This window comes from Numenius arquata, chromosome 3 (assembly GCF_964106895.1).
Source record: "Numenius arquata chromosome 3, bNumArq3.hap1.1, whole genome shotgun sequence".
NCBI lineage: Eukaryota > Metazoa > Chordata > Aves > Charadriiformes > Scolopacidae > Numenius > Numenius arquata.
In genome coordinates this window covers 49,662,912-49,681,107 of record NC_133578.1, presented here as the reverse complement: position 1 = coordinate 49,681,107, position 18,196 = coordinate 49,662,912, and the positions used below count along the sequence as shown (strand labels likewise).

The 18,196-nt window shown below is 42.7% G+C and overlaps 1 protein-coding gene across 1 annotated transcript; it reads left to right on the top strand.

Moving 5' to 3' along the window:
- The first annotated feature begins 92 nt into the window (after positions 1-92).
- RMDN1 (regulator of microtubule dynamics 1) lies at positions 93-17,824 on the top strand. Its single transcript, XM_074145239.1, has 10 exons — positions 93-413; positions 936-1,047; positions 3,908-3,995; positions 5,761-5,920; positions 6,614-6,703; positions 7,323-7,378; positions 10,202-10,289; positions 11,707-11,737; positions 14,426-14,559; positions 17,624-17,824. The coding sequence occupies exons 1-10, from the start codon at positions 258-260 to the stop codon at positions 17,660-17,662; spliced, it is 954 nt and encodes a 317-aa protein (XP_074001340.1). The 5' UTR covers positions 93-257; the 3' UTR covers positions 17,663-17,824.
- The last annotated feature ends 372 nt before the right edge of the window (positions 17,825-18,196 follow it).

Here is an 18,196-nt window from a genome sequence, read left to right as displayed (position 1 = left end):
CTCCGCAGCCCTCCCCCCCCCTTCCTCCCCTCACAGCGTCCCCCCCCGCCCCCGGCCTGGCCTGGCGACCTGGCCGGGGCTGAGGCGTGGCTCGGGGTGCCGGTGCCGCGCAATGGCTGGCGCTCGGAACGGGGGGCCCTTGCACTTGTTTCCCCCCACCTCGCCCGGGCAGGGCTGGAGGACGGACCGGTTCCTCCGCTGAGGGGGGCGGTGCCGCGGCGGCGCTGGGTGACGGCGTCGGCGGCCGCTCGGTGTGGATGGCGGCGGTCATGGTGGCGCTGACGCTGGCGCGGCCTTTCCGCCGCGGCCCCGCCTGCCTGAGGAGGCTGCTCTGGCGGGAGGCGGGAGGCGCGACGGGCGGCCCGTGGGGCCGGAGGGTGCCCGGTGCCCGCCGCGGGGCCGGCGGGAGCGAGGTAGCCGGGTTGCCGCTGTGGGGGGCCGCTTCCAGGGTCTTCTCCCGGCGCTAGGGGCCTGTCAGCCGGCGGGGAGTTGGGGGGACGGAGAGACAGGGGAGCAGCTGGGGAGACCGCGGCATCGCGGGACCGCTTTATTTTTGCAAAAGCTGGGGTCCCTCTTCTCCTTTGAAAAAACACGAGTTTGCTTTTTATTTATTTATTTTCCTTCTTACCTTGTGTTTGCTTCATATTTACGGTTTATTCTCAGTCTAGCGCTCTGTTCGTATTTTAAAGCGTAATTATGAGCCTCGGTTGAAAATACTTAAAAAGAAAACACCCTCCTGATGATGTGGTGCTTTTGGTTTTTTGGGTTTTTTTTGTTTTTTTTTTAATTTGAAGGATTTTTTTAACTTTTAAAAGCCTTTTCTCTGTTTAAAATCTGAACTATAACTGGTGGTAGAGATGGGACAAAGTTTTTTTAACTCGGGACGACAATGTTTGCTAATGTTAATTAAACATTAATCTTATGATCCCATGCAGGTGCTTAGAAAAAGTCTTCCAAGGGGGGTTGCGCTTTCAACAGGGTCCTTTTTGGTTTATGAAGCTCACAAGCTGATTTCTGGCTTTGCTGAGGTTCATGCAAGCTTCAAAGGTAATATATTCGAATTTTGAAATACATAGGTTATTCTGATGCGAAACTTAAAATTTTTAGTGCCAGAGTTACGTGGGAAGATGGTGTAAGGCTTTTGGTTGTCTCCGTTAGGACTGCATGCGGTGTGTTTCCATGACGGGATGCTTTTGAATTGATTCATGGTGGTCTTGTAGCACTTTAACGAGTGATTCTCTCAAGCTTCACTGAAAGCTGATCTAGTAGCTCACCCAGTCTGGTACATAACACGTGCCCAAGGTGTATGATACCCAACTTGTTGCCCAACCTTTAAACAGCTCTTACATGGTTCAGTTGGAAATGCTAACCGAACCTTGATCAATTTCTAGAAATCTTGCTTAGTTCAGGTTTTCTACATGAACGCAGTGCGATTCCCATTTAATCTGGTTGAGCAACACTGAGACTGCATTTCAAACAGCATTAAGAAATGCCTTGTATTTTCGTCACGCTGAAAAAGGGGAAGAAAAGCCTCGCTTTACCTACCAGAAAAGAAGAGACCAAGTGTTGAAATGTCCTTTCCAAGATCTGAATAAAGATAGTCTTACTACTGGAAGAAAAGTAACCTTATCTTAAAGGCTGCAGCCCTTAAACTAATTGGCGCAGCTTTTAAACTTATCTATCAAGTTGTAAATTAAGAGATTTTCAGAGTAAGTTGTAACTGAATGGAGAATGAGCTTAAATGTTTGCTTACTGTGTAGATTAGGTAGTAGTCAGCTCAGATAACCTGTTTCTCTGTGTCTCAGAGGAACATCTTAGAAGTTTATACTTAAATAAAATTTCAGACAATAGACGCTTAAAAAGGATAAGGAACTGTTTAATTTACTGTAATAGAAGGAGCTTCAGTGAATAGATTTAAGATAGCTACTCAGTACACAAATATGAAAATTTCCCACGGGGAACATAAATAACTCTATTTAATTGCCTCTGGTCTGTTTTAGTGCTCTGGCTTGAACCTGGCATTTACATTGCCAAGAACAGCAATGTTAGTGGGCTTTCCATGCAAGACAAGTAATAGATAAGGTGAAAACAAGAGTAAAAAAAGAAACACCTGAAAGATACTCTTAAAAGAAATAGAAGTCTAATAATTTTATGTAAAACACCTGGTGGGAAATGTGTTCAGCAGTTTGAGTTCTGAGCTTTTAGGCATTAGATATGTTAGTAGTGTTCAGGGAGTCTCAGCAAGCAAACACTGAGGACGTACCATGAAGCTAATCTCGGACACTAAAACCCAAAGTCCATGTAGACCGTTATCTTATCTTTTTGAAATGGTTGATAGGCATTTAGAGATGGCAGGGTTAAAAATTATCCAGAATGCTCTCCTGATCTTCAGCGATTATAATTATATACTAGGATCTTTTTAAGCTGAAGAGGAGGCTTTTGTGTTTAGTGGCCTTCGATGTTTTTTTTCTTCTATAAGTAAAACTGTGATGCTCTGAAACACGACTGCCGTATTCAGTAGCTAACTTGAAAAAAGAAACTTCATAAACCTGATTAATTTTTACAAAGGGACGGGTAGAGCTTATGTTTTGATTTAGAAGTTTGGTTGTGGACCCAGGAGTAATACCAAAGAGATGATAAGCATAGCTGAAAGTTCTCTAAGAAATTAGACAAGGCTTTTGATTTAAATGGCATTTTTTGTCATGTTTTAATGTTGGCAGAAGAGGAAATTCAAGAGTTTGTTCTTCTTCTGTACAGTTAAATACTTCAATAGAATTAACTACCTGCTTCCCTTTGGGTATTTTTCCCCCTAATCCCGTCTGTTCTCATGCTAGAATCCTGTATTGTGTGGTGTTTGATGTTTATGTTTCTGGAATGCTGTTTTATTTACTATATAGGTATTTTATTTGCATATTATTATATTCAGCCAGTTGCAGAAATTGTACTCCCCCATCTCTGTTGTGAAGTATTTTCTAGAAAAAAAATTAAGCTATCATAAGGACAAAATCGATACTCTAGAAAGCCAATTTTGATTTTCAAAATTATTTTTACTTTTAGTATCTTGAACACATAGGTTTCCATAGACAAAATGTATTTTTTGGAGTCGTGATTGTGTAAATCTTAAGGACTTCTGTCAGAAAACCTTTGAGCGATGTTTCATTTTGGCTTGTTGAGTTGCCCAGGGAAGTTGTGGATGCCCCATTCCTGGAAGTGTTCAAGGCCAGGCTGGATGGGGCTTTGAGCAACCTGCTCTGGTGGAGGTGTCCCTGCCCATGGCAGGAGGTTGGAACTAGATGATCTTTAAGGTCCCTTCCAACTCTAACCATTCTATGATTCTGTAATGGGACCCACTCAATCTGCAGCCACGTTCTGGCAAAACTGTGGAACCGTGTAGATGATGAAGAATATCTTAAATTTAATTTTTTTTTTCCATTTTTATTATTAGATTTAAATTCTGTACATGTACTAATGAAGGGTGTTTGTTACTCTCAGAACTCTACTGCACGTCCCTTCCTGGTCATATTTTTCATGCTTTTTTTTCTTTTTTTCCTGCCATTTTCACAAAGAAGAAAACAAATTGCTTCTAACAGTCTGTTGCGTTGAGAAAGACAGTTCTGAATGTTAAATCCATAAAGTATCCAAAGCTCTTATTACTGAGACAGCTGTTCTGTAGTTTCATGAGAGAGGCGTGTATTCAGCACTGTTTCTCTTCTGAGGTGTTCATTGTAAAAGTAGCTTATCCGACCCTGACACGTGTGTAAGTTGTTTGGAATGATAGCCTAAAAAGGAACTACACCGTTTGTGTTACAGCTAGGTTGTCTTGCTCTAAAATCTTTTCTTTATACTATAATGTCCTAATTACATGTAATTTGTTCTTCTGTTTCCACGATTTTAATTCCTTCTTAAGTGGAAGAAGTTATAGAGCAAGCAGACTACCTGTATGGGAGTGGAGAAACTGAAAAGCTGTATCGGTTGCTGGTTCAGCATAAAAATAGGTACTTCGACTGCATTGAGACAGTACTGTCATTTCTTTTCTGTGCTCTTCTGTATCAGTTTTTCAACTAATATTCTCGTTGTGGTTCGCTGGTGAACTCTTGCTTTCCTCCTTACATAAGTAGGAAAGAAGGACTCTTGATCTTTTTTTCTCCTGATGGAAAAATGGATCAGGGAAGGACTGGTAGCTGTGGAAGATGAGGGTTAACACTCAAGTTTTTCAGTCCTGCAAAGGAGGATTTTTTGCTTGTTTGTTTTATTACTCTAAGAATCCTTTCATCCTTTAAAATACAATGCAAAAACTCGTAATGGGTCTAAACATTACTAAAGGATCAAAGTACCTAAAATTCAAGTATTGCAAATTTTTCAGAGTCACTGTTTCATTTCTTTTTCATTGCTGACCAGCTGTTTTCATTTGTCTGATGTTAGGATTTGACTCTGAACAAAAAAAAAAAGCTCCTTACTCATGTAGTTATGTCTTAACTGCACTAAACATTATTGATATGTGAACAGGGACAAGCTGTTTAAGAAAAAAAATAGACAATGCATTGCAAACTGAAGAGTCCATTCCTTTGGAGGAGACAAGGCACCTCACTCCTAGAACATTTCTGGAGGAAATCAAGTGTTCAGGTGTTTTCAGTTCTTTTTTTTTTTTTCTTTCTTTTTTCTTCTCTCTCTCATTCTGGCCAGGGGTGCAGGTATAAAATCTGGGAAGTTAAATGGAGGTCCTAGCCCGTAAGGGACACCATGTTATAAGCAAGGTGTAAGCTACTATAACAACACTAATTACTCTGTGAGGAGTAATGATCCTAGTAGCAGTACTTAACGTTTTTGTGACTTGGCTGAAAAATGAGTCTGCTAGTTCTGCGTTACTGTGTTAATTAGAGCAGGACTGCTGTGCTGTGAGCAGTGACTCAGTTTTACTCCAAATAAGAAAACAGACTTTCATTGATGCTTGAGTTTAGCAATAAGTCACGTATGCTTTTTAATATTTTTGGTTTCTTGTAGTTTTAACTTCAGTATTCTTGTTGGGGAGGCGGGGTGGGGGGGTACAGCCAGAATCTCTGAAAGACTTTCTAAACTTAAATTTAATATTAAAGTCTCTATTAAAATAGTAAGCCAAAATGAAAATGGTAGTTAGCCGAAAGTATAGTAAAGTGCAAGCGGTGCTTCAAAACAATATGTTAACAAAATAAAAAAACCTTAAAATCCCTTATCTTTGGCTATAACATACCATACACCATTTGATACAGTGATATAAATTAATACATAAATGTACAGCTTTATGTGGTATGGATAACCTATGTTTTTTCACTGATGTTCTAGGAAGAATTTTATTATTTAGATACAATTATAGGAAAAAAGATGCATAATTTTTTGAACGTTCCTAGTAAACATTAATATCGAATCAGTGGAATGCTGGAAAAAATACCGTCTAGCTAAGAACAAAGTAGACCATGTTTTCCATCTGGTGTTTTGATTGGTACTGTTGGGGTTTTTAAATCTGCATTTTTTTTTGGAGAAAACAAAGTCTTTTACTACAGATATGTTTGCTTCACAGACCAGAATGGCAGAAGGAAGGTATTGTCAGTCTATAAGGAGTTGTTGTTTGTTACCTTGGGGTTGTATATAGCATAGAATAACAGATGATATGCTGTTATCTTACCACCCACTTGAGATACATATTAAAAGACCGGTTTAAGACCTTTGCTTGCTTTTTTTTTTCCATTACTGCTTTAAAACATGAGTGTTTCTGTTCATAACTAGTGATGACGCAGAGTTGTTGTGGCGGCTGGCGCGGGCGTCACGCGATCTAGCTCAGCTGAGCAGTACTTCTGCAGAGGAGAAGAGAAAACTGGCGTATGAAGCCCTTGAGTGTGCAAAAAAGGCACTTGAAAAAAATGAATCGAATTTTGCAGCGCACAAGGTGAGCCAAGCAAAGTAACTTCACTGAGATCTTGTTCTTTGATTTCTGTCAGTAGGAACCGGAACAAATGTCATTGTGCTGTTTCAGCGAAGTTCAGCTAATTTAAGTTTTCCGTTGAGAAAGAGCGAGATCTCTTAATTCTCCCTAACTTTTGTGGAAGATCAGAGTTGAGACCATTGCAGCTAAATTTCCTCTATGCAGGATGCAGGAACTGATTAAATGTGCGCAGGACCATGGAAAGAGGTGACTGATTGGTCACAGCTTGGTCACTGATTGGTGACAGCTGATGTAATCAGCTCATCCTTCTCTGATGTAGCCTTAAAAATGTTGTAGATGCCGCCCCACATCCAGTGTGCTGTTTCTGTGCACAGAGTAGCTCTGTAGAGTTTCACTGGAAACACCTAAGGCTCTGGCTTCGTTCTGCTCCTTTTCTTTGGTGCTGCTTCTCTCACAGCCAGAGAGGTAACAAAGGATAGTCAGTTGTGTGGGCATCTTGGATAAGAAGGGGACATTGATTTCCTTATGCATGGCAGACCTGCAGGTTGCTCTGATGCTGCCTGAGCTGTTGGTAACAAATACTTGCATGTTGTCATTAGTGGTGGTGGTGGCACCTGTTCTGTGGTGGTGGGTTTTTTTAAAATTAATAGCTATAGCGCTGTATTAAATACTTTATTTTTGTTCTTTGAATTACAGTGGTATGGAATTTGTCTCAGTGATGTTGGAGATTTTGAAGGGATCAAGACTAAAATTGGCAACGCCATTGTTATCAAAGAGCACTTTCAGGTAAGGTAAACATTTATTTTTTTTTTTGGCATATGATGGTATTAATGCATCCAGTATGTAGATTGTGTGACAGTTGTGAACTATTTTTTGGCAAAAATTTGCAAGTGTACTTCTGTTCAAATCTCCTGGTGACACTGAGTTTTGGGTTACTGTGACAGTCCCGAATGCCCCGGCAACAAGGAGTACAAATTACCTCCTGCAGTAAACTAAGTTCCTATAAAAGAGAGTCTTAAAATAGCTGAAGTGTTTTTGACACCTCTTAGAACTAGATAAAATGTACCTGTGTTACTGAGAAACGGACAAATACTGGAGAAGATGAAGGACAGCTGCTTTTGTATCACCAAAAAGCGTATCAAAATCTGAACATGCCAAGTCTCACGTGCAACTCTTAATGACCCGCTAAACTGAAGTGCTTAGAAATCTGTCTTTAGTTTTTTGGAGGTGAGCCGATGTAGTTGTGCACTGAATAAACATTATCTCCTTGAAGTTACACTCACTGTTAATCTGGTTTAATCAACAGTAGGATAAGTCTAATTTTATAAATGTATTTTAATCCAAGTGTGGCAGAACAACTTTTTACATCTTGTGATTTTTATTTTTTTTTTTCTCTGCTCACTAGAGAGCCATTGAACTGAATCCAAAAGATGCTACAACAATTCATCTCATAGGCATTTGGTAAGTTCTGTTTTCAAAATAAAAGTTAGCATGTGGCAAAGCAAAATACCAGAATACAAATGTCTTGTATGAATTGCAGAAATGTTTGGAATAATTCAGTGGCTTCCAATTAGTTGATGCAAACTTGAAAACCTACTGAATTTGGTATAGGATGTCATGCCTTGGAAAAGTCTGGCTGTTAATTCTTACGCAGTTCAAAAAGATGACAAATAATTGTTCATTCAATTTATTTGTTTTACTGTATGGAACTATTAAAAACTCATTTTGCGGACATAAGTATGTTTCCATAGCAGACATCAGAGATTGTGAGTACTACTCGTTTTGTTCCACTGCTGTGAACGGAGACAAAACTCAACGCTGGATTTATTTTACATTGAGTTTCAGTGATGGCTGCAACTTAATACAATCTATGTATAGTGAAAAGCTATCAAAAGTGAGGTGTGTTCCTAAAATACTTCCGTTATTATCTGTCAAGGTACTGTATTTTAAAAGTTATAAGTGAGGGCAGCTTATAAATGCATTAACAAAAATCTCTGAAACTGAATTTACTGCTCAGTGAAACTGGTCCTAAGAATGACTGTAACCCAGCAGGCGAAGGGACTGGAAATACAACTTTCCATATGAACCAGCAGCACTACAGGCTTGGGGAAATGTGGCTGGAGAGCTGCCTGGAAGAAAGAGACCTGGGGGTTCTAATTGACAAGCGGCTGAATATGAGCCGGCAGTGTGCCCAGGTGGCCAAGAAAGCCAATGGCATCCTGGCTTGTATTAGAAATAGTGTGACCAGCAGAAGTAGGGAGGTGATTGTGCCCCTGTACTCAGCACTGGTGAGGCCACACCTGGAGTATTGTGTCCAGTTTTGGGCACCTCAATCCAAGAGAGATATCGAGGTGCTGGAGCGAGTGCAGAGGAGGGCAACGAAGCTGGTGAAGGGCCTGGAAAACAAATCATATGAAGAGCGGTTGAAGGAGCTGGGACTGTTTAGTATGAGGAAGAGGAGGCTGAGGGGAGACCTCATCACTCTCTACAACTACTTGAAAGGACATTGTAGAGAGGTTGGTGCTGGTCTCTTCTCACAGGTAATTAATGACAGAACGAGAGGGAATGGCTTCAAGCTCCAACAGGGTAGGTTTAGACTGAACATTAGGAAAGAATTTTTCACAGAAAGAGTGGTCGGGCATTGGAACAGGCTGCCCAGGGAGGTGGTTGAATCACCATCCCTGGATGTGTTTAAGAGCCGTTTAGATGTGGTGTTGGGGGATATGGCGTAGGGGAGAACTTTGTAGAGTAGGGTAGATGGTTGGACTCGATGACCCCAAGGGTCTCTTCCAACCTAGACGATTCTATGATTCTATGCTGTGGAAGCGGGTGCAGTTGAAAGCAGTATCTTTCACGTGTTAGTGAGAGACTCCAGGCAGCATTTCTGGCTATTTGTCTGAAAGAGACCAAAGCTGCTGCATTGTTTTACAGGAAATCCACAATGTAAGATTGAGAGATTGGCTTTATTTATTTTCAGTGTATTTGTAGCTTAAAAAAAAATACTGAAAACCACAGCCACCTTCTTTTTTTCTTTTTTTTTCCTGGACTCTTGAGTATCAGAGTAAGCTACAATCTACTGCTCCAGAGTTTTTCATTAGTCTACAAACTTACTTCAGCTTTTCAGCATTCACGACTTATTCCACATGACCTATCCGTTGCAATAGTCCAGATTTTTAAAGGTAAGTGTATGCTACCAACTGAATGAGCCTCAAGGTCAGTTTTGAGATGGGAAGCCTGTTCTGGGAGGTACTTAAGACATTGTTCCTAAGGAAAATTAAAAAAGATGAATTAGAAATGTGAGATTATTATTGCTTTTGGTGGTAAAATATCCCCATATTATATATTTAAATATACTCACTATTGAATCCCGGAGAGTCTTCATCTGAAACTGGGATTTGGTATCAGCCAATTCTTGAGTATTTTTCTCTTTCTAGTCTGTCCTGGATTGAACCTCTTTTATTGGCATTTCTCAAAATGCATATCTGATGGCAAAATTTCAACTCAGACTGTGTATTCCATGCCTTGGCCCCTCTCCTCCAAAAACTTCCATATTTGCATTTATTTTTTCACCTCCTCTAGGGTGCTTCTGTTTTACACAGTGAAGAATATTTTTATACTCGTCGTAGGAGAGGAATAACGTGAATTGAGCATTATTTCAGGTTTAAACCTGGAATGTCCTACGTATTTGAAATACTTAACACGTGTTTAATCCTTTCAGCATCTCCCAAGATAGCTGACTGATTACCTTTGTTATTCAGTAGACAGGAAAACAGCCTGGAAACGGCCTGGCCCAGAACACCGTAGTTTGATTCTTGGGTTTATTTTCATTCTTACAGATCAGAATCTTTCAGGAGCTTACCGCAGATCTGCTTTATGTTAATTGAGAAAAACAAGGTAATGTTGAGGCACGGCAATGACTTTACTCAGCTGTGCCCTGTTTTTGCAAATATATTAGAAGAATATCAAACAACAACATGAATTGTTAAAATCATTCAAGCTCAAAAGCTGTCTTATGGTGAATGACTGTCTCCAGTTTTGTCTAAGCAGCTCCCGGGAAAAGACACACCAGAACTTCTTTAGCAGAGCTACGCAGCAACTTCAAATGTCTTGCTATTTTGTTGTACAGTTGTGAGAATTTGCTCATAGAGCTTGCAGTGTGGCTGGAGTTGTTCTGACTCTTGGAAACAACAATTACGAAGTCTGAAATATGAGAAAGTTACTGGGAAACAAGAGGGTCCACTCAAAAATGTGAAGGGTATACACGAATGTTTCCTTTTGCTCCAGGTGTTACTCCTTTGCTGAAATGCCGTGGTACCAAAGAAAAATAGCTGCAACGCTATTTGCCACACCACCAACCTCCACATTTCAAGAGGTACAATATGAAAATGTTTCACAGATTGTTGTTCCCCCTGCAAAGCTGCTGATACACTTTTACTGATTTTTCTGACAAAGCTGACCTCTGCTTAGGGAATAACCGTGGTCTTGCGAGTTTACAACTGTCATTAATAAAATAACAGGAGAGTGAGGGATATCTAAAACCAGATAAATCTTTGGGTTTTCTTCAGCTGGGGCACATACAGAATAGTGAATATTAGTTCATGTAGTTTTTGAGGCAGAAAATAACAAACTACATGTAACTTAGTTGGTATATACTCTTAACAAACTATTGCAGATCCCGGTACTAGCTCCAGTGCTGATGATCTATATGGTGGTGTCACACCATGTACTTGATAGGACTAATAGAATTTTCTCCTTTCTATTAATTGCAAAAAGTAACAGCTTGTTTCATTACTTAACCACTAACAAATTACCTTCTCATCCCCTGGCTACGTACAGTGTGGGGTTTTTTCTGTTGAAAGTATTTTGTTCATCTTTGCTATGAAAATTCCTGCTGTCATACACCCTAAAACACGCTCTCCAGATGCGTATCTTCTAGGGTGTCTGGCAGAGTATGCATCCTATTTAAACGCCTGTATTTATCTAGAAAGTTGAAAATTAAATTGGTAACAGGAAGGTTTGCTGCAGCTGTTACAATCTTTGTATGAATGTGGAACCGTGCCAGCCCCAGCCTGGAGTTCTGTAGCATTTTGAGCTGCTGGAGAAAGCAAACTTGTCCCAGAACCTGTAGCTGAGCCACACTGGCTGGACTCCTGGCAGTTACTGTTTCAGTACAAAATTGGTTTTTTAGATACATCCACACCTTAAGTTCTCTGACAGTATTTTCCCTCCAGCTAGTAATGTCAGGCAGAGGTAGGAATGGACTGGTATTTCTGATGTGCAGGATGGGAAACCAGATGGAAAAATGTGTGTGGATTTCGTAAAGGTCTTTTCTCCTGTAAGAGGATACTAACTGGTGCTCTGTAGGAGTTGGTTCTCCCTGAAGTATTTCTCAACATGAATGGTCTAAGTAATAAGATTTGTTTAATCTATTAAGGTTATACGTGAGAACAGGCCGGGGGATAGAGAGATATGCTGGATGGTAGAAATACAATTCAAAATGATCTTGACGAGTTGAAGACAGGAAAAACACGATCCAATTTGCTAGGGACGAATACGCGGTACTGTACGTCTGGAGGAAGCCGCAGGGGAATAGTTTTATAAGTAGTAGCTCTGAGAAGATGTCAAAACTGCAGTACGTGGACTCAGAACTGTTGGTAGCACGCTGAATTAATAAAAATAAGGTCATGGACAGGAAGTCCTTCAGCTTTGTTAAGCATGTGGGTAAGGCTTTAGTATGACTACTGTGTTCAGTTTATTCGCTATTTTAAAGACAACCTTATCTTTTGCAGGCTCTTCATTACTTCAACATGGCAGAGGAAGGTAATACTTCTGGCTTTTTTTGAACACAGTAATCTCTTTTATGAATGATGACTCGCAATAAAACTATAGCTTGTGGTATTATCTTAATAGCGTATGATCTGCTGATAAACATATCAGCCTCTTGTGCTGGTCGATATATTAGGCTGTTACACTGGAATGTTTCATCAGAGATCCTCGAAGTAGGTCACACGCTTACTATCACCGCTTAGACTGCAACATGAGGGGTTTTTTCCCCATTAAAGTGAAATCTGTACCTTCATTATTAACAAAGTACTCTTCCCCAAGGCATTCAACTGGAACACAGGGAGAAGCAGCAAGCAAAAAAGGGAATTTTATGTCAGTTTTTCCAAATTTACTTAAAGTTCAAAAGTCGTCTGTGTTGTAAATACAACAACAGAGAAAGCTTCTGAAATAATAAAAAAGCATGCTATTTGGATCAGAGTGCCAGTCTAACTGGCAGTGAAACTGTCCGCGTGTAAAAGAAAATATGGGCCTACTGTTTCTCCAAGAGCGAAGCCACAAGCAAAACTGAGTAGCTGAAAGATTAAGGAAGACAGTGTTCTATGGAAGATTTGTATACAGTTATATCAGCAAAGTTTAAAGGAAGAAGTTCATTGTGTATCTCCCCCTGGGTGCCAAGTGATGCAGCTGTGAACTGGAACGGCAGACTTCCTCTCAAAATTTGCCTCCCAAACACCTCCGTAGGTTATGAATGCTGACCTCAGATCCAGCAGCAGAGGAAGCCTGTGCTAGAAATATGAGCAGTAGGCAAGACTGGTCTTTAATAAGGACCGACAGCCAAAGCGTGCTTTGTCTTAAATCTCTCCTTAAAAAAAGGTTACATGTGGGTACAATCATAGAATCGTAGATTCATAGACTGGTCCAGGCCGAAAGGGACCTCCAAAGGTCATCTAGTCTGACACCCCCCCGCAGTCAGCGGGGACACCCCCAACTAGACCAGGTTGCCCAGTGCCTCGTCGAGCTTCACCTTGAATGTCTTCCAGGGAAGGGGCCTCAACCACTTCCCTTGGCAACCTATTCCAGTGCTCCACCACCCTCATGGTAAAGAACTTATTCCTAATGTCTAATCTAAATCTGCTTTTTTCCAGTTTAAAGCCATTACCCCTCGTCCTGTCACTGCAGGCCTTTGTAAACAGACCCTCCCCAGCCTTCCTGTAGGCCCCCCTCAGGTACTGGAAGGCCGCTATGAGGTCTCCCCGGAGCCTCCTCTTCTCCAGGCTGAACAACCCCAGCTCCCTCAGTCTGTCCCCATAGGAGAGGTGCTCCAATCCCCTGATCATTTTGGTGGCCCTCCTCTGGACCCGCTCCATCAGGTCCATGTCCTTTCTATACTGAGGGCTCCAGACCTGCACACAGTACTCCAGGTGGGGTCTCACCAGAGCAGAGTAAAGTGGCAGAATCACCTCTCTGGATCTGCTGGCAACACTTCTTTTGATGCAGCCCAGGATGTGATTGGCCTTCTGGGCTGCAAGAGCACATTGCCTGTTCATGTCCAGCTTCTCGTCCATCAGCACCCCCAAGCCCCTTTCCTCAGGGCTGCTTTCTAATACCTCATCCCCCAGTCTGTATTTATACTGAGGATTGTTTCTTCCCAGGTGCAGAATCCTGCACTTGCTTTTGTTGAACCTCTTGAGGTTCATCTTGGCCTACCTTTCCAGCCTGTCCAGGTCCCTCTGGATGACATCCCATCCCTCTGGTGTATCGACAAGACCACGCAGCTTGGTGTCATCTGCAAACTTGCTGATGGTGGACTCCATCCCTCTGTCTATATCGTTGATAAAAATGTTGAACAGTACCGGTCCCAGCACAGACCCTTGAGGGACACCACTTGTCACTGCTCTCCATCTGGACTTAAAGCCATTGAGTACTACCCTCTGGGTGCGACCATCCAGCCAATTCCTTATCCACTGAACTGTCCACCCATCAAATCCGTATCTCTCCAGTTTGGCAAGCAGGATGTCATGGGGGACCGTGTCAAAGGCCTTACAGAAGTCCAGATAGATCACATCCATAGGTCGCCCCTTATCTAGTGACAGTCACTCCATCATAGAAGGCCACTAGGTTAGTCAGGCAGGACCTGCCCCTAGTAAAGCCATGCTGGCTGTCCTGAATCATCCCCCTGTCCTCCATGTGCCCAAGCATGGTGTCCAGAAGGATCTGCTCCATGATCTTCCCAGGCACAGAGGTGAGGCTGATAATCAGTTTCAGGTTTTCTTCCTGTGCCGTAAAGCTCATACCTGTCTGTTTGTGGTCTGAAGCTAGAAAACATGCCCTTTATTTCCTGTCCTCTACTTGCTCAGCTGGTTGCCTTGCCTGGTGAACCTACTAGGTCCAGAAGAGCACAGAATCTGCAAAGCAGATTTGTGAGGAATCTAGTTTCATTTAATATATTAACTAATGAGCTGCCAGCTAAGGTAACTGTCTGAGACCAAAATCTAGCCAGTGTGCCCCAGCCCTGGAAGCGTTTAAGGCCAGGCTGGATGGGGCTTTGAGCAACGTGCTCTAGTGGGAGGTGTCCCTGCCCATGGCAGGGGGGCTGGAACTCGATGATCTTTAAGGTCCCTTCGGACTCTAACCATTCTATGATTCCTTCTGATCCAAAGTATTTAAAGGAGTGTCACTCTATCACGGCTTCTCATGTAAAGCTTTTCTCTTGTCTCTGTACAGCTGACCCAAATTTCTACAGCAAAAATTTGCTCTTTCTGGGGAAGACATACTTGAAGTTAAACAATAAAAAGATGGCTCTTCTGTGGTTAAGCAAAGCGAAGGAGTATCCTGCCCATACAGAAGAGGACAAACAGGTAGGAAGTTAAGAACTGTAAGAATACAATTATATATTGTAACCAACGTGTGTGACATCCTGGCACTGGAATGTTTATTAAGTTAACTCAAGGTCTGGATGTGATCCTGGAATACGGGGGCTGACAGCCCCCGTATTCCAGGATCACATCCAGACACCAAAAAATTTCAGTATGTTGCTAACACCGAATTTCCAAACATGAGCACGGTGGTTGGAAATACTTTGTAATAAAGAACTGTTATGCTTTTTTCTTCGTGATGTTTTTGTAGTGCTAACCTATGTCTGTGTGAGCATGGATTTATTTTTCACACGCCGAAAACTGGAAAGGTAGAAGTCGTATTTTGGAAAAGCTAAAAACCACACGAACAGGAGGAAGAAAAAAGCATGGATGTATCAAAAACTTGCTAGATCCGTAAAACTTAACATTATGGTCCTTTCCAGGCCCCTAGGGAGAGATTCAGACTAGCTGAATTGAGACAAATGGAAGTAATCTAGCTTTGACAGCCAATCTCCAGTGGAAGGTGTGAGATGAGGTGCTTAATTGCCCTTCAGGAGGGATCCTGGTTTGGATGGTGTCTGCTTCCTGCCTAAACACACACACACACACAGAGTACTTCCAGAAGGTGCAATCCATTAGCCTTGCATTCAGTATAAATCACAGCAGCTGCAGTTACCTTTCATAAACAAGCCCATTAGCATCAGGAACAACAAAGCCTGATTTCCAATTGATTTTTCTTACGGTTGATTGACCTCTCATTCATTTAGCATTAAGCTGCAGGGTGAGATGCTTTAACCGTTACAGAAAACATCCCGATGTGGTGTGACGTTCTACATGTCCTAACTGTAAGAAATATTGGGTATTGCACTTCAGTTTTCAATTTCAATTTCACTTTTGCACTTCACACCTCGGAAAAAGCGCTACTGAGGCCTCCCTTTGGAGATCCTCTAGTTCTGCTTCTCCCAGAAGTGAGCTCCTTCAGTAGAAATATGAGTAAGGGTTCCATTCCTCCGCTGCTTTGCGAATTGTGTAGGAATTTAGTAGCCTAAGGGAGCAGCGGTCTCAGGTATGTATGAAATCGGTCAATTCTTGTTGACAGCTACTAATAGCTGGAGGCAGATGGGAACCCAGTGATGACAAAAGCTTGCCTTTCCTTAGCAACCACGCAAAAGGTTGTGTGTCCAGTACTGTGAGTACAGTGAGTACTGTGTCCAGTTTTGGGCCCCCTACCACAGGAAAGACATTGAGGTGCTGGAGCAGGTCCAGAGAAGGGCAACGAAGCTGGTGAGGGGTCTGGAGCACAAGTCTTCCGAGGAGAGGCTGAGGGAGCTGGGGGTGTTCGGTCTGGGGAAGAGGAGACTGAGGGGAAACCTTATCGCTCTCTACAACTCCCTGAAAGGAGGCTGTAGAGAGGTGGGGGTCGGTCTCTTCTCCCAAGTTACAGATGATAGGACAAGGGGTAATGGCCTCAAGTTGGGCCAGGGGAAGTTCAGGTTAGATATTAGGAAATATTTCTTTACTGAAAGGGTTATCAGGCATTGGAATGGGCTGCCCAGGGAGGTGGTTGAGGCACCATCCCTGGAGGTATTCAAGAGAGGAGTTGACATGGTGCTCGGGGATATGGATTAGTGTTGGGTGGTGTGGTGGTGTGTGTGTGGGTTGTGTGTGGTGTGTTGTGTGTGTGTGGTGTTTGGTTTTTTTTTTTCATTGGTTGGACTAGATGATCTTAAAGGGTCCCTTCCAACCTAGGTGATTCTGTGATTCTGTAAGGAGCTGGCGGTGATCTTTGTGCGGTAGCCAAGTGGTTAAACCGCTTACCTGCTGCAGCAGCGCTTGGCCTCCTGGAGGGTACAGAGCTACTGGTTCTCTCCAGGTGGTGGTCTCTCCCTTCTCTGGGTGAAGGTGTGAAATGCAAGTTCATTGGGAACTAGACTTGGTAGTCCAGTAAGAAGGAAACTGGCCTGAGCAAAGACATTGGAATTCTTGTCTCTGCATTTGTGTCCAGTTCTGGGCTCCCCAGTTCAAGAGAGACAGGGAACTACTGGAGAGAGTCCAGTGTAGGGCAACTAAGGTGATTAAGGGATTAGAGCATCTCCCTTATGAGGAAAGACTGAGAGAGCTGGGGCTCTTTAGCCTGGAGTAGAGAAGGCTGAGGGGAGACCTTATCTATGTTTACAAGTACCTAAAGGGTGGGCTGAAGGATGATGGAGCTGGACTCTTTTCAGTGGTTCCCAGTGTTAGGACGAGGGGCAACAGGCACAAGCTGGAACATGGGAAGTTCCATTCAAATATGAGGAGAAACTTCTTTCCGGTGAGGGTGCCAGAGCCCTGGAACAGGCTGCCCATGGAGGTCGTGGAGTTCCCTTCTCTGGAGATCTTCAAGACCCTCCTGGATGCAGTCCTGAGTGATGTGCTCTGGGCAACCCTGCTTCAGCAGGGGAGTTGGACTAGATGATCTCTAGAGGTCCCTTCCAACTCTGACAATTCCATGATTCCGTGACTTGGCAGAGGTAGGCTACCTCTCAGTATCTGCAGCACCTGGCTTACGTTGTCTGCACGGCTTGCTCTGTCAGGATCAGGAGTCTGTTGGTTGGGGTTGTTTGGTTTTTTTAATATAGATGTTAGATGTCACATTCATATTCTGTTGGATTTTACCAAGAACCCCTAGGCAAATGGAGTCTCAGAAACGGTCTTCTCGCAGTTCTGTCGGTTAGTGCTGTCGGTTTTGAAAACCCTGGGGTGGTTGGTTACAGTCAGAAATAGGACAACTTGCTCCTCTTGGACTACAGCAACTCGACAACTATTCATCTGTATTCAACCCAACTAAACCTGCTGTATCCAGGAAGCGAATGATACTGAAGGCGGTGCCTGAAGTGGTTTGATTCCCGTCCATGTTTCGAGTGTTGAGCATCCTGAACTCCGGGAAGAAAACGGGCTCGTCTTAGGAAGGCTCTGAATTTACAGAACTGTGGTGAAGCCTTGGGGTGCTTGCAGGGCAAGTTGCGCTGGAAGAGCCTGTAACTACCTGCTGCCGTTTTTTTACTCGGAGTATATTTCTTTCTTTCAGGTACAGAAAGAAGCTTTGGAGTTGCTTAATTCTATATGACAAGAAAGAAGGTAACGGGAATTCAGCGCCTCGGGTCTGAGCAGCACAGGAAAAAGACCCCAAATACTACTTTGGTTTATTGAAGCTGTTAATAATAAGTAAACCCTAAATCTGCTCTCTCCATCTCGTTTCAATTAAACTGTCAAGGAGAAGATCTGTTTCATTGTGTGATCCTGGCTCTTGATTTACGTGGGAATAAAGGGCTCCATGGCCACGCAGGGTGTATAGCGGAGGGGATGGGCTGGGACAGCGCCTGCACAGGTTTTTTTAATTAAGCTTTTTACGTTGTTCAGCTACAAATTATGTATGAGGAATAACCAGAAAACATGACCAGCGTAACTTTAAAGAAAGGAGGCACAGGGCCACGACATAATTATAAACCTGCAATTTTTTCTACGGCTGTTTCTTTCCGTGGGGTTCAACGGCCTTCAAGAATAATAGATGTTCCCATTATTAGATGCTCCTATAGATACCTCATTAAGCAATCTTAATTCCAATACAATTAAATGCTGGTGTTTGACTTTGCAAAAAGTG

Coding starts and splice junctions, on each gene's coding strand:
- RMDN1 (XM_074145239.1), top strand. CDS start 258: ATGGCGGCGGTCATGGTGGCGCTGACGCTGGCGCGGCCTTTCCGCCGC. Junction 5,921..6,613: donor CGAATTTTGCAGCGCACAAG/GTGAGCCAAGCA, acceptor TTTGAATTACAG/TGGTATGGAATTTGTCTCAG. Junction 10,290..11,706: donor CAACCTCCACATTTCAAGAG/GTACAATATGAA, acceptor TATCTTTTGCAG/GCTCTTCATTACTTCAACAT.